This window comes from Vipera ursinii (genome assembly GCF_947247035.1).
Source record: "Vipera ursinii genome assembly, chromosome: 9".
Lineage (NCBI taxonomy): Eukaryota > Metazoa > Chordata > Lepidosauria > Squamata > Viperidae > Vipera > Vipera ursinii.
The window spans coordinates 4,360,805-4,374,474 of record NC_139523.1 but is presented as its reverse complement, the minus strand read 5'-3'; the positions used below and the strand labels follow the sequence as shown (position 1 = coordinate 4,374,474).

Here is a 13,670-nt window from a genome sequence, read left to right as displayed (position 1 = left end):
CTTGAACAGGCAGGCCAATTCTAGTGCTTCTCGGGAAATGTTCTGTCATGAATGCTTAATACAGCCACAACTCACCTCAAACATAAATTTGATATATATATATACTCTCCCCTTCACAAAGGTGTTCAAAATCCATCTACTATGCTTGCTCTAAAATCTCAAAGACCTGAACTAACTATTCAAAAGAACGGAAAGCCGGAGGGAAAAAAAAAGAGGACAGGAAAAAGAAAAAAGGAGGAACTTTTCAGAATGTGTCCTTACGAAATAAGTCATTTGCTTTAGCACAGGGGTAGGCCACCTTGGCTCTTTTATGACTGGTGGACTTCAACTCCCAGAATTCCTGAGCCAGCATGGCTCAGCATGGAAACCTCTCCCTTTCGCCTCAGCATGGCTGGCTCAGGAATTCTGGGAGTTGAAGTCCACGAGTCATAAAGCGCCTAGGCCAGGGGTAGGCAACCTTGGCTCTTTTATGACTCGTGGACTTCAACTCCCAGAATTCCTGAGCCAGACATGCTGAGGGGAAAGAGAGAGGTTTCCGAGCTGAGCCATGCTGGCTCAGGAATTCTGGGAGTTGAAGTCCACGAGTCATAAAAGAACCAAGGTTGCCTACCCCTGCTTTAGCAAGAACACTGCCCATTACATATTCTTAAACTGATTTAACTGTTGGTGGCCCATCTACCTATAAAGACTTTGCTCTGTGGTAACATTATCAGCACATGTAAGCAGCCATTACTGCTAAAATAGTTGGAAGACATACCAAGTAGTACGAGGATGCAAAGGAGAATTGCTATGATGGCACCCGAGCCCAGTCTTGTTCCATCTGCATCTATACAGTCTCCATTTACATCACAGGGGAAAATTTCCACCTTCAGAATGGAAGTGCTAGACCTAGGAGGATTTCCAGAATCTGTTATTATTATTGGAACATCATACATTCCAGCCTCAAGGAACCTGATCTGTAAAACCAGTTGGGCACGGTCACCTGAGGAAAGAAAAGAAAGTATAGACTGTATCACCTGAAGTAACCAGAAAGTGCCTGCTTTAGAATCCCTTCCTAAAATGGGTAGGTTAGTTACTGGTGAGTTTTCATCCATTTTCTCCTAAAGCATATGAAAAGCTGGTTACAGCTCTTAGAATCAGATCTTCTGATGCCATGAACACATTTCTGAGATGGAAAAAAACAAAGTCAAGTCCTAGTACTGCATTTAATTCAACTGAATGTTCTATTATCACAATCACTTTAAAATATTAGAAATAAAATTAATAGGGACTACTATTAGGTACAAAACACAGAATATGTTATAAAAAGGAATGCATATTACCACTAATGGGAATAATGTTCCAATTTTTCTTAATCCTGGGAGGGGAATTTGGCAATTCGAACACAAATGGTCCGGTATTTGGATCAATATCATCATCTATTGCTGTGATATTTGTTGCACTATGCTGTAGTGTTTCACATGTTGTGGCTTCTTGAGACTCCAATTGGGGAGCATTATCATTGATGTCTAACAGGTAGATCTGAAGAGTACCAGTTCCACTCATTTGTGGCATTCCTTTAAGGACAGAAACATGATACAAGAAAATAAATTAAGAATACTTCCTATTAAAAATGGATTGTGATACTTACTAAACATATAAGAACATACTAATGGAGAAAAGTACAAATTAAATAATATCTTTTTCTGATTACTTTCTCTTTTACCACTTTGGGTGTTGAGGGAGATACGAAGTTCTGTCTCTTGCTCTTCTGACAACAGCCACTAAGTAGGACAAACAGTCAGAAGATGCATCCATGAACACCAACTAACAGTCAGAAGATGAAAAGTCTTTAATTTCACAACATAAAGACAGATTTAACTGTAACTTCAATTGGGAAAATGTGACCATCCTAGACCAAGCCAAGTCCAAAAACTCCAGGGAATTTCTAGTGACAAGTCAGCCATCAACAGACACATAGACATTAACAACATCTATAGACTATGCAAAAGATGCTATCACTTGGCCCAAAAAGGAACAAAAATCAGCCATTAGCACTCAGATCAGCATAGATTAAGTCCAACATTAGACCAACAATCAAATAAACAATACCCCAATCAAGAAACTGCCCAAGAAGCCAATAGGAAACAGCCCAACCAAAGAATCTCTAGTCTAGGACCATCCCTACTAACACTGACAGGCAAGCCATTAGAAACTGACAAAAAACTGCACTCGTTATTAGCACTGATGATGTTATCTAGTTTGGGTCATGAAATGTCTGCAAAAAAACAAGAAAGCTCAGAGAGTACCAAGGACCCCTCATATCAATCCATAAAGCTCCCTTCGGGACTACCATGACCTGGATGATTAAGAATCTTCATAGACAGCTATTAAATTGTAAACTGAGGTTTTGTTTCATCTGAAACTAGCAAGATTTATGTGGGTGAAGAACAAAATGGAGAAACTGGAATTTTTTTGAAGAAATGTCTAAAATGTGTGACTGATATGAAAGCACAGGGCTATCACTGCATTGGGCTCTAAGGCCCAGAGTAGCTTTTTGGAATGGGCATACAGCATTTTATGTCCATCCAAAGGACGAAGCTTTGATTTCAGAGGCATAGCAGACATCTTACTTGTTTCACCTCCCTCAGAGAGAGCTCCGCCCAGCTCTTTTCAAGGATCCCATCATCCCTGGATAGCATATAGCATTTAAGAATCCTTCGTTTTTAGTGTTTCATCTTAGTGTCAAGAATTTTTTCTCTTTCAGACCTAAACTTTTCTCAAATACAAAAAAAAAAAAGCCTCATGGCAATTTGATAGTTGTTCCAATATCCCTAAAGTCTCTTGAGGTAAAACTAAACTGAATAAGGTTTCCTGAAGTGCAGCTCCTTGTTGTTAAGCACAAAGTTATGATGGATATTAACAAAAGAAATGATACACTCCTAGATAAGCAATATAAAAACTGGAGATATAGACAATGGCAAAGGTGGTCAGAAACAAACTCAAATTTCTATAGGAAGATGTTACACAGGGAAATGATGCTTTGGGAGTGGGGTAGGAGAGAATAAGGCTGTTTACACCATTTGTAAACAAGTTACAAAACTTTCTAAGTGCTTCTGTTTGAAGTTCATATTCTGAGAACTGAAATGGAAAAAAGAGGAACTGAATCCTGGAGCAGCAATTCCTTCCTTGGCAAATACAGGGGAGGTTTCTCTATAACAATACCTACAACCCAGAGAATTTCTCTTACACTTTATTATAACACCAGTCATTTAGATCAGTGTTTCATATCCCTGCTTTGCTAATGATATCTGTGGCACTCAAAGGTTCAATTGACAGGCCTTTAAAATTAAACACATACCATTGTCAATGGCAAGGAAAGTAGCATTATACGTATTATTTTTCACATGTGTTGATTCTCTGTCCAGAATACTAGTTGTTGTTATCTGACCATTAATAGGATCAATCTTCAACCAATTGGCGGGATCTGAGAGTTTTGAATATCTGCAAAAATTTAATATGAAATGCAATATTAACAACAGATGCATTTGGTCAAATAAATCATCAGCAGGAAGATGCACACACAAATTGTACATGGCACTAGCTGGATAAGTTATTTTAATCATAAATAGATTTGTATTATTGATTATATTTATATATTTGCTATATATTACCACATAACACACATAACTACAGTCTACATAACACTTCCCAATATCCCTAGACATATACAATGACTTAAAAATGTTTGAAAGCATTGCCAAGTAAATCTTACATAACCATTTGAAATACAAATTAAATCACTGTTGAAAAGTAAGCCCCAATGATTAAAAAGTGCATAACTTGTTATAGTCTTGTTAAATTACTTGCAGAGTAGAAAGTGCTTCATCATCCTTAATTCAATTCTAAGCAAGTAGCATTTAAGAAGAAGTAGTGCTTAATCATTTATCATTTTTTATATTTTAACATTTTATTGTATATCTCCCAGAGACCCTCTCTGAGGGAGATGGGTGGTTCAAATATGTGAAACATAAACAAATAAGCCAGATGGAGAAGGCAGGTATGTGTTACCTTAGAGTAACCTGTTGCATGTAAAGATCTGGATCCTGTGCTGTGAATGATGTTAAAGCAGCCCCAGGCAGAGTCCCTTCCACCTCCCTTATAAGCTTTGTGGTTGGGACAAAAGTTGGGCTTTCATTCACATCAATAACCGAAATGAACACAGTGGCTGTTGACTGAGGAGGATATTGAATTCCCTTGGCCAAGGGCACTTGGTTTTCTGCAGCTATGGTCAGTACAAACTTTCTGTTGCTCTCAAAATCAATAGGCTGGCAAAAGCAAAGTGAGATGTACGTTATTTTAGTCATAGGTTACATTTTTTTAAAAAATAAAGACTATCTATCAACATATCAGAGATGCTGAAATAAAAGTATTTCTTGTAATATCATAAGAAACACTTATTAAAGATTCTTGAAGATTCTAGAGATCTGCAACTGAAAGCCTTATGCTTACCATTGAATAATAACAGCCTCCTCATTTTCCAGTTGCTTCTTATCCTTTAGAACAGCAACCCCCAACCTTTGGGGCACCAGAGACCGGTTCCATGGAAAACAATTTTTTCACAGATCGAGGGAGGAATGGTTTCACATGCTACCTAGTTCCTGTGCATGCACAGATAAAGCTTCATTTGCTTGTATGGCCCGGTTCCTAACAGGCCACGTATAGGCCACGGACCAGGGGTTGGGGACTCCTGCTTTGGAGTTATTATGACTGGCTCTTCCAAAATCTCTTGCATCAAACAGATCTCTGGTAGCATCTGTTGTGTACTGGGTTCGTTGCGCAAGAATGAAGACAAGGCGAGTGAGTTCAGCAAAGATCATGGTTTATTGCCTGCAGGATCTGAACTAGAGAACAGGGCTGCAGATGCAGCAATTTATACCCTGGCCCCTAGGTGGCAGCCAATAGGTTTGAAGCAACCTATTGCCGCCCTAGGGGCAACCAATAGCAGCGCTGGAGATGGGTTGTCTGAGGAGCTGGGAGCCGTTAGCTAGCTTCCCTGCTCAGACAGCCTGCCAGCAATTACCATGTGGTATTCCCTTTACAAAGCAAGACCAATCCATTACAGCAGACATGTCAAACACAAGGCCCAGGGGCCGGATCCAGCCCGCGAAGTGGTTTCATGTGGCCCGCGAAGCCATCCTGGAAACAGTGAGGGAACGGCCCCCACTGCCTTGGCCCTGGCCCAGAGACCCTCCTCCTGCCAGAGACCCCCAGATCTGTCCCACTCCTGCCCAGGCCCCCTTGATGCGAACGATGTAGAGCTGGCCACGCCCACCCAGTAGGCCATATGCACTCTAGCCACACCCACCCAGTAGGCCACGCCCACCCAGGCCACACCCACCCGGCCCCCTGAGGGTAACTGCAATGCTGATGCGGCCCTCAGTGAAATTGAATTTGACACCCCTGCATTACAGCATTCATTTTTAATGTAAAGAAATTCCATGCATAGTGCAGACCCAAGTTTAATCAGACTATTTCATTTTTATTTTGAAGAGTGGTTTTTGATCTACAGCACAAAAACCTAACTGTGCCTCATTATTCCATTGGGTCTCATTTAATACAATTGGGCTATAAATATTTCAGTTGTTTTTTAAACCTCTGTGTAGGCTGTTTGAAAACTGACTTTACAAGTAATAACATTATAAATGCATTATAAACGAAGACAACATCCTAATGATTATTTGTCTAGTCAGTTTAAAATAAGGATACTTTGTATATTTCACTCTGCAAAATCAGTATGGCTCAGTAAATCAGTAGACATTCTATGCAGCTGTAAAACATATACATAAGAAGAGGTAAACTGCCATGGTTGGTCAAGGAAATTCAGCTGGTGGGATCCAGAACAGCCTTTTCTACCATGGCCCCCCCCATCTGAAACATCCTGACCTCTCCCCCCAGGTGAGATCTGAGTCGCTTCAAATAGATTACATTTGTGATCCTCTCATTTTGTCTTCTTCATAGAGATTTAGTTTAATTTTAGCTTTTTTGTTTTCCATTTTCAGATCATTTTAGTTTGTAATCTTGTTGGGTCATTTATGCATGAATATAAAGTACATCACCATGTACTTCATATGGAAAACTGTGATTCTTTTTAAACAGACAATAAAATAATCTAGAAATAAGGAAAGTGACTCTTATACTCTCTCAGAAAATATAAGGAACCTACTACAGTACTGGAAATTTGGTTTCTCTTTGAGTGCTTGGGGCTATTTCATGCAGGGAAGTGAAGCATACGTACTGAAAGCCATTGAAATACCTATAATATCTGTTATTTTTAATTTACCAAACTAGAAAGTTGGATTGAACAACAGTTACATGTCACAAAGAACAACAACATAAAGGATTGTAAAAGATCATTTCATTTGCTATCATTTACAGATATAGATAAATTATATCAACAGGACAAATATAGTTGTGGCCTTGTGTATGCATGCTGTTTTCAGCTTCAAGGTTGGATCTATAAAACTGCAAACTAAATTAATGAATGTAAAAACTTCCAGCTAAGGTACTGAATATTTGTAATGTGGCAATAATCATAAATGTATTATTTGTTTAAATGTAGGTTTGGCACATCAGATTTAAATTGATAAAACTGATTTTAAAAAGATAATGAGGCATCATGAGACCACTTTGAACCCCATGTCTTAAGCTCTATTTTCATTTCAATTGCAATCTTGATAGGGGAAAAGCCAGGAAGAAAGAGAATACGGGTATTTTATATTGAGGAGATAATAGATCCAATTCTCCACGTCATCACTACTTTTCTCTTAAACTATGTTTCTATATGCAGGTTTATATTCGTTAGGGGGCAATTTTTTAAAAAATTGATCTGCTGCTTGCTCATATAGTTTGATCTTAAGTAGCATTATTGGCTACACATAATGCATTTAACTTTAGCAACTGCAAAATATAGTCAAGCTGGAATCATAAAGCAACAAATACGATTAAAAACCTACATCAAACCTACCTACTGTTCTGGGTATGGATATTCTGCCCATTTTAACTTCTTATAAATTAAATGTCATGATCTAATCTAAGGTTTTTAAAACGATGTTATTTGGAACTCTAGCCTACCACGAGAGACTAACATCTGTAGCTGGTGAATGAGGACATCCAACAACATGGGGTGATTTATGTCACATTATCTGCTTCCACCAGCCAATCAAGTGATGCAGCGGACGTGTTTCTCAAGGTTTGAATCGGGAAGAACAGGTGTCAACTCAATCCTAGCAAGACCAAGTGGCTCTGGTTCTTGGGACTCTCTATCTCTTAATCCAGATTAGGCTGCATTACTTCAAACAGAACCAATGCACAATTTGAGGGTTCCTCTGTTCAAGAAATAGGTTGCATCCTTTCCTGGAGCAAGGATTCTGCATACAATCATGCCCACCTTACTCAATTCCCAAATGGGTTCCTGCAATGTGCTTTACATTCGGCTGCTTCTGAAGAGCATCTGGAAGCTGTAGGGGGTTCAAAGGGACGGAGAGGGTGGGGATGGCAGTAGCTGGTTCCACCAGTGGCTGCTGGCAAAGGGCCGTGGCAGGCCAGCGGTGTGGGGGGGGCACTCCAGCAGTCACACGGAAGATCTGGGCCAACTCGCCCAGCACCAGGCTCAGCGCCCTTTCTTCCGCCCACCAAGGCCACACCATTACCGTACCTGCTCCGCCATCATGCTCTTGCCGCCACGTTGCTTCTCCACCCCATGCACAGGCCCCACCCCACCCCCGCACGCTCGCGGCCTACTGGTGCTGATACTGGCAAAAAGTAAGCCCTCCCCCAAAGTAAAATCTTCTGCTTATTTCAGAGCCCCAAAGAAAGTAAGACAGGGTCTTACTTTCGGGGAAACGTGTACTAAAATAGCTTTCTGAATTACACTGCCAAAGTAAACAAAATTGCAAATATTTAAATGTTCCATAGTACAAACATGTTAAATATGTTTTTAGTTTGAAAATGTCACTTAATCTATTTGGGAAAGAACAAAGAAGATCCAAGAACAAATTATTTAAACTACTTAGTATTTCCATTTTTAAAATCATTTCTACAGAACCTTCTACACTGATTTTGATATACTGATTTTGATATAAGTTCCTTTAAACAATTTTACAAGGTTCTTTTTTTTAAAAAAAAAACCATCTACACTAGCACCACAAATATACACAGGGAAGCTTTCAAAAGATAAATGGGGCCAATTAAAAAAATACCTATATTTTTAGAAATCTATTTTGCCTTTCTGATTTAACAACAGGAGCTAGTTGAATAGTCAACGCCGTTTCTGTTCATGCTTAACTTGACAAACTCTATCACATACCTTCACAACAGTCACCAACCCTTCATTGCTCTTTGGATCAGTAAGAACAGTAAACTGGCTGGTGGGATTGCCATTCGTGATTCTGTAGACTGCATTCCCAGCAGGAGTAAGAGGCTGATCTTTGTCTCTCACAGTTAAATTAGCTACTATAACATCCACTCTGTTTTCAGGAACTTCACCATAGAACTGAAAATATAAACCACACATACTTATGTACAAGATGTCAGCTTAGTAGCCCTGAAGAATCATCATCCAGTTGTTTCTCTGTGGAAACAATGAAAATCATTTATGTTCCTAAATTATTATCATTTTCATTCAGGATTGCTTGCCTCCAGAGCAAAAAATAAAGAAATGATAGCCAAATATGAGTGCTTACCTGGCACATATTTAGTTATTATTTTTTTTACTTCTGTGTCTTAAGTTAAAATGTATGATATTCAAAAAAATTATAGCATAATAGTGGTTAATATTGTCTTATTAAAATCACAGGAAAATGGCGTGCAGGTTCTGAGGTTTTGCTTGAAAAAAAAAATAAAGGAAACCAGAAGTTGCCTTTAAGCTTTCTGTTTTTATTCAGCTGAACAAAGACGGGCTCCTCTAAAAGAGAGAAGCCCTGAATGACAAAAAAATCCTTGTATTTATTCTTTCTGATTACATAAGCAATCCACCCAGCAAAGCTGACACACATAAGATAAAGATTTCACCCAGTAAGTCTGGCACACTCTAGATAAGAAGGGAGAAAGCAGAAGTAGCTAAAAAATGTTCCCTTTTGGGTATTTCCTAAAGACATCATACATTCCCGGGTGGGTTAGGACCGTGGTGGTGAACCTATGGCATGCGTGCCACAGGTGGCATGCAGAGCCCTCTCTGTGGGCACATGCGCCGTCACCCCAGTCCTAGGCCTTCAGCTGAGTTTTATAAAACCTTTTCTCTTTAGGCCGCCGCCGCCGTGTGCAAAAAAAAAAAGGTTCAATCAATCAATTTCAACTTCTGGTGGGGAAAAAAAGATCTCGCAAAGTTGGAACTGATTGATTGAACTTTTTAGTCCCACCCACTCTGCTGTTACCACCCCAGTCATGCCCACCAATGGGCCACACCCATGCAATTGGCCACACCCACGCAATGGCCCATGCCCACCCGGCACCCGACGATACGTAAGTGGGTTTTGGGTTGCAGTTTGGGCATCACTGGGTTAGGATATTGGGTATTTTCCTTGCTGTCCTTTTATGACACTGCATCCATGACTCTGCAAGTGCCCAAAGACAACAGGGCCATCTGCACATATTCACAATTGATACTTCCTATGCCACAGGTCTGCAACTGGCGGCTCCGGAGCCACATGCGGCTCTTTCAGCCGTCTCCTGCGGCTCCCAGTCCTCTGCCATGTGCAGTCAAAAAAAAAGTGGGACTAAAAAAGTTCAACCAATCAATTCAAATATGCAGGGTAGGTGCATATCTCGCCTTGGCTCCACTCTTCAGTCAAACCCTGCTCTGCGCATGCGCGCATGTATGCACATGTGCACACATATTTTTGTGGCTCCCAGTTTTTCCTTTTGTGAGGGAACCGGTGCCGAGTGGCTCTTTCACTGTTTCAGGTTGCTGACCCCTGTCCTATGCTGTCTCCTAATTCCAGGTCAACAAATCCACTGACTGGCTCACACAGCTTGGCTTTGTCCATGTAGAGAGAGTTCTCATAAGTCCAAAAACATATTCAATGCATTTAGTCTACTAAGCAAGCAAGCAAGGACTATTCACATTCTACCACCACCCCTTTTTTTCTGCATACTTACAATCTTGGTAGTGAACTCTGGGGCATTGTCATTAATATCTGTCACTGTGATGACAGCAGTTGCTGTATTTGAAAGACCATTTTCTCTATTTCCTTCCATGTCGGTAGCTTGAATTATTAATGTATACTTTTGTATTTTCTGGAGGGGAAAAAAACCATACGGCACAAAACGACACGAAGAGTCACATTACTCATTCCTATTAATGTCACATAAACTAAGTTCTGGATTTGCAATAATCGAACACATGTTGAACAATACTAAATCCCAGGATATTTTTTTTTTTGTTTTATTTAATAGCTTCTAAGGCAGGGGTGTCAAACGGCCGGCCCGCAGGCCAGATGCATCACCAGGAAACCATGCCCATCCCATTGCTGGCAATGGGTAAAAAGCTCCGAGTCTGACATGTCTGTTCTAAGGGGACAGAACTACATCCAAGACTGGCCTTTTTTAACAGCAAGCAAGAATCCATTGAGGAGCACTTTTTGAAAATATAGAGTATCATTGTAAAACACAAATGCTACGCAGTAGTCAAAACTAAAGGCTTTGTTAACATATTTTTTTTAAAAAGGTACATGAGATCTAAGCACAGGAGAGCACATTCTTGGCAAATGATTCAAAATATCAAGGATATTTTGTGGAGGATGAGGCTGGCCACAGCTTTTCCACATCACTATTCCAACCAGAAGCAGGCAAGGATAACGGAAACTAGTCCGTCAAAGAGAAACCCAAACCATGTGACTCTTTTTTTGTCAACAGCACAGCAAACTTCTCTTTGGCTTTGGGTACTTTTAGAAGGCCAGATCCTGAAGCTAAAACTCAAATACTTTGACCACCTAATGAGAAGGAAGGACTCACTGGAGAAGAGCCTAATACTGGGAAAGATCGAGGGCAAGAGAAGAAAGGGACGACAGAGAATGAGGTGGCTGGATGGAGTCATTGAAGCAGTAGGCGTGAGCTTAGATGGACTCCAGAAGATGGTAGAGGACAGGAAGGCCTGGAGGAACGTTGTCCATAGGGTCGCGATGGGTCGGACACGACTTCGCAACTAACAACAACAACAACAACAACTTTTGGAGGTGAGAAAGCCTCTTCTGAAAGCAGAGTTAGAGGCAGGAAGAGGGACTGCTTCTTCCTAAGAAAAGGCATGGTCTTCCTTTGAAAATAACTAATGAATGTTATGATGTGCTTATTTGAAACTTCTTGGTAATGTAACTGACACTGTATAGTGCAGGGGTAGGCAACCTCGGCTCTTTTATGACTCATGGACTTCAACTCCCAGAATTCCTGTCAGCTATGCTGACTGAGGAATTCTGGGAGTTGAAGTCCATGAGTCATAAAAGAGCCGAGGTTGCCTACCCCTGGTATAGTGTCAGAAAAGAAATATTATTTTCCCCAATTTTTAACTTAAGAATGAAGATGGCCCTGAACCTGTTGTCCTTTCAGACCAGGCTCCGTGCCCAGCTATTGGGTTGTAAACAAGTGAAGGGCTCAGTTTCCTAGTTATGTTGACATCAGCAGACTATAATATTTCTGGCTGCTATTTGTATTTAATTTCTTTTTTGTATTGTGTTTTAACTGCTTTAATTGCTTCGATAAGTATTCGCTGCCTAGAGTCACTGGATTGAGACAGGCAGCTACGGTATATAAATTGAATGAATGAATGAATGACAGTAATGAGACACACATTTTTCTTTCCTGATGATTATTTTTCATATCTCAGAGAGAAAGGGATGATTGTATTTATGATCCCTTATGATTTATGCATGGAAGTATTTTTTATCAATTTAGTGACAGTCCTGCTGCTTTTAGGGGGTGGGTGGTGTTTTTTTTTTGATTAAGCTGTACAATGGTGGTTTCTTCAATAAAAATACATAATACAGTATTTTCCTCACATACACACAAAACGGGGACCTGTATTTTAGGCAGTTTACTACATAAAGTTAGTGCATGATTCTGAGAAAATCCGGAAGATCACAGGGTCGAAAAGGGACTGAAGCCCATTATGTTACCTGATTATTTTTAATGCCCTTTTTTGGGAATATCTAAAATAAGAGCAGGAGCAAGAAAGAAATTAAATGAACATTTAAAATATCTATATTGAGAGAGAGAGAGAGGCAGGCAGAGAGAAGAATCTGAGTAGTTTCTTTTTAACCTCCTACTAAAGATTCAGAATCAGCCATTCATCTAAGGCAAACAAATTTAAAATATGTGATGCCAGTCCAATCTCACCTCTCTGTCAAGTCCAGCAGCAATTGTGATAATGTCACCTGTTTCGCTGTTGATTGTAAACATATTTGGAGAAGGTATGGTTGGGGCTTGAAATATGATACTGTATCTCAGTATTCCATTCCAAAGGTTGGGGTCATCGGCATCAATAGCAGTGACAGTCATCACAAAGGTCCCTAGAGAGATCCAACAATCCTCTGAGTTAAATACAGTTCTCACCTGGATGTTACTAAGGCACTTTACTTCCTATGACAAAACATATTACATTCCTTCAAATCATGCATTTTTCCCAAGGCCTGTAAATAATAAGGAACGGCAGAGACAAAAATCCACGTGTTTAGAAAAATATCAAAATTCACCAACTGCTAAAAGCAAATGTAAACTTTTGCATTTAAACAGCTGCTTTCTTGACCTAGCTAAAATGTATAGCATGCTTTAGAAAATGAACCCTGATATTGCAGCAAGACAATACCTGTTGATGCAATGGACAGGCTCCTACAAATGCTCAAAATTTGGCATTTCTAGTGGACATTGAAACTGCAGACACTTGAAATAATGATAGCATGTGATAAGATATAATCTGTTTTATATAGAACATGAAAGAGCATCACAACTAAAGAGAGCATAATCCATATACTATACGTTGAGGAGAAATCTGGCCATGGTCCAGACTGAGAATTAAAGGATAGGAGAGTTAACATTTATACGGTGTATCTATGGAGATTCTCAATCATCTAGGTCAGAGGTCCCCAACCCTTTGGGCACCAGGGACCGGTTCCGGGGAGAAAGGTTTTTCTGCGGACCAGAGTGCGCGAGGTTTTGTGTGCTGCTGCATCCCACAGATGCAACTTTGCTTGTTTGTGCGGACCAGTTGCTGGCATGCCACAGCCCGGTGCTGCTCCACGGACTGAGGGTTGGGACCCCTGATCTAGGTCATGGTTGTCCCAAAGGTGCTTTTCCAAAAGGCAACTGTACTTCCTTTCGTTTCTCATCCAAGAAGATTTTATACAGCGTAAAGTTTCAAATGAAATCTGGCATACTGAAGGAGAAAGCAAACTACCAAACTCACATAAATATCTCCCAGCACGTTTAAATAAACAACTAAACAATCGATTCTTTATTTTAATACATCTGAATACATTGCATTCATTTTTTCTGTCACAAATAATTTCCTCCCAGTTAAGTGCTAATCAGAAATGAACTTATCCAAGTCTAAACAGACACTTCTTTCTGGATCTATTTGTTTACTATAAACCACACTTTTAAATTTCCTTGTTAATATAATTTCACCATCCACCCAGACATTT

The 13,670-nt window shown here is 40.0% G+C and overlaps 2 protein-coding genes across 2 annotated transcripts in view; both read right to left on the bottom strand.

The window, feature by feature from the left end:
• Positions 1 to 13,670, bottom strand: part of AIRIM (AFG2 interacting ribosome maturation factor) — a 207,973-nt gene that overhangs the window by 19,377 nt on the left and 174,926 nt on the right. The gene's annotated exons all lie outside the window — the stretch shown is intronic.
• Positions 1 to 13,670, bottom strand: part of LOC310644791 (cadherin-2-like) — a gene marked incomplete at both ends in the record, with an annotated part of 42,206 nt that overhangs the window by 4,173 nt on the left and 24,363 nt on the right. The window contains 7 exons of the mRNA XM_083370099.1: positions 758 to 982; positions 1,323 to 1,556; positions 3,341 to 3,483; positions 4,051 to 4,307; positions 8,348 to 8,533; positions 10,138 to 10,275; positions 12,367 to 12,539. Coding sequence (XP_083226225.1) covers positions 758 to 982; positions 1,323 to 1,556; positions 3,341 to 3,483; positions 4,051 to 4,307; positions 8,348 to 8,533; positions 10,138 to 10,275; positions 12,367 to 12,539 — 1,356 coding nt within the window. The remainder of the gene's footprint in view (positions 1 to 757; positions 983 to 1,322; positions 1,557 to 3,340; positions 3,484 to 4,050; positions 4,308 to 8,347; positions 8,534 to 10,137; positions 10,276 to 12,366; positions 12,540 to 13,670) is intronic.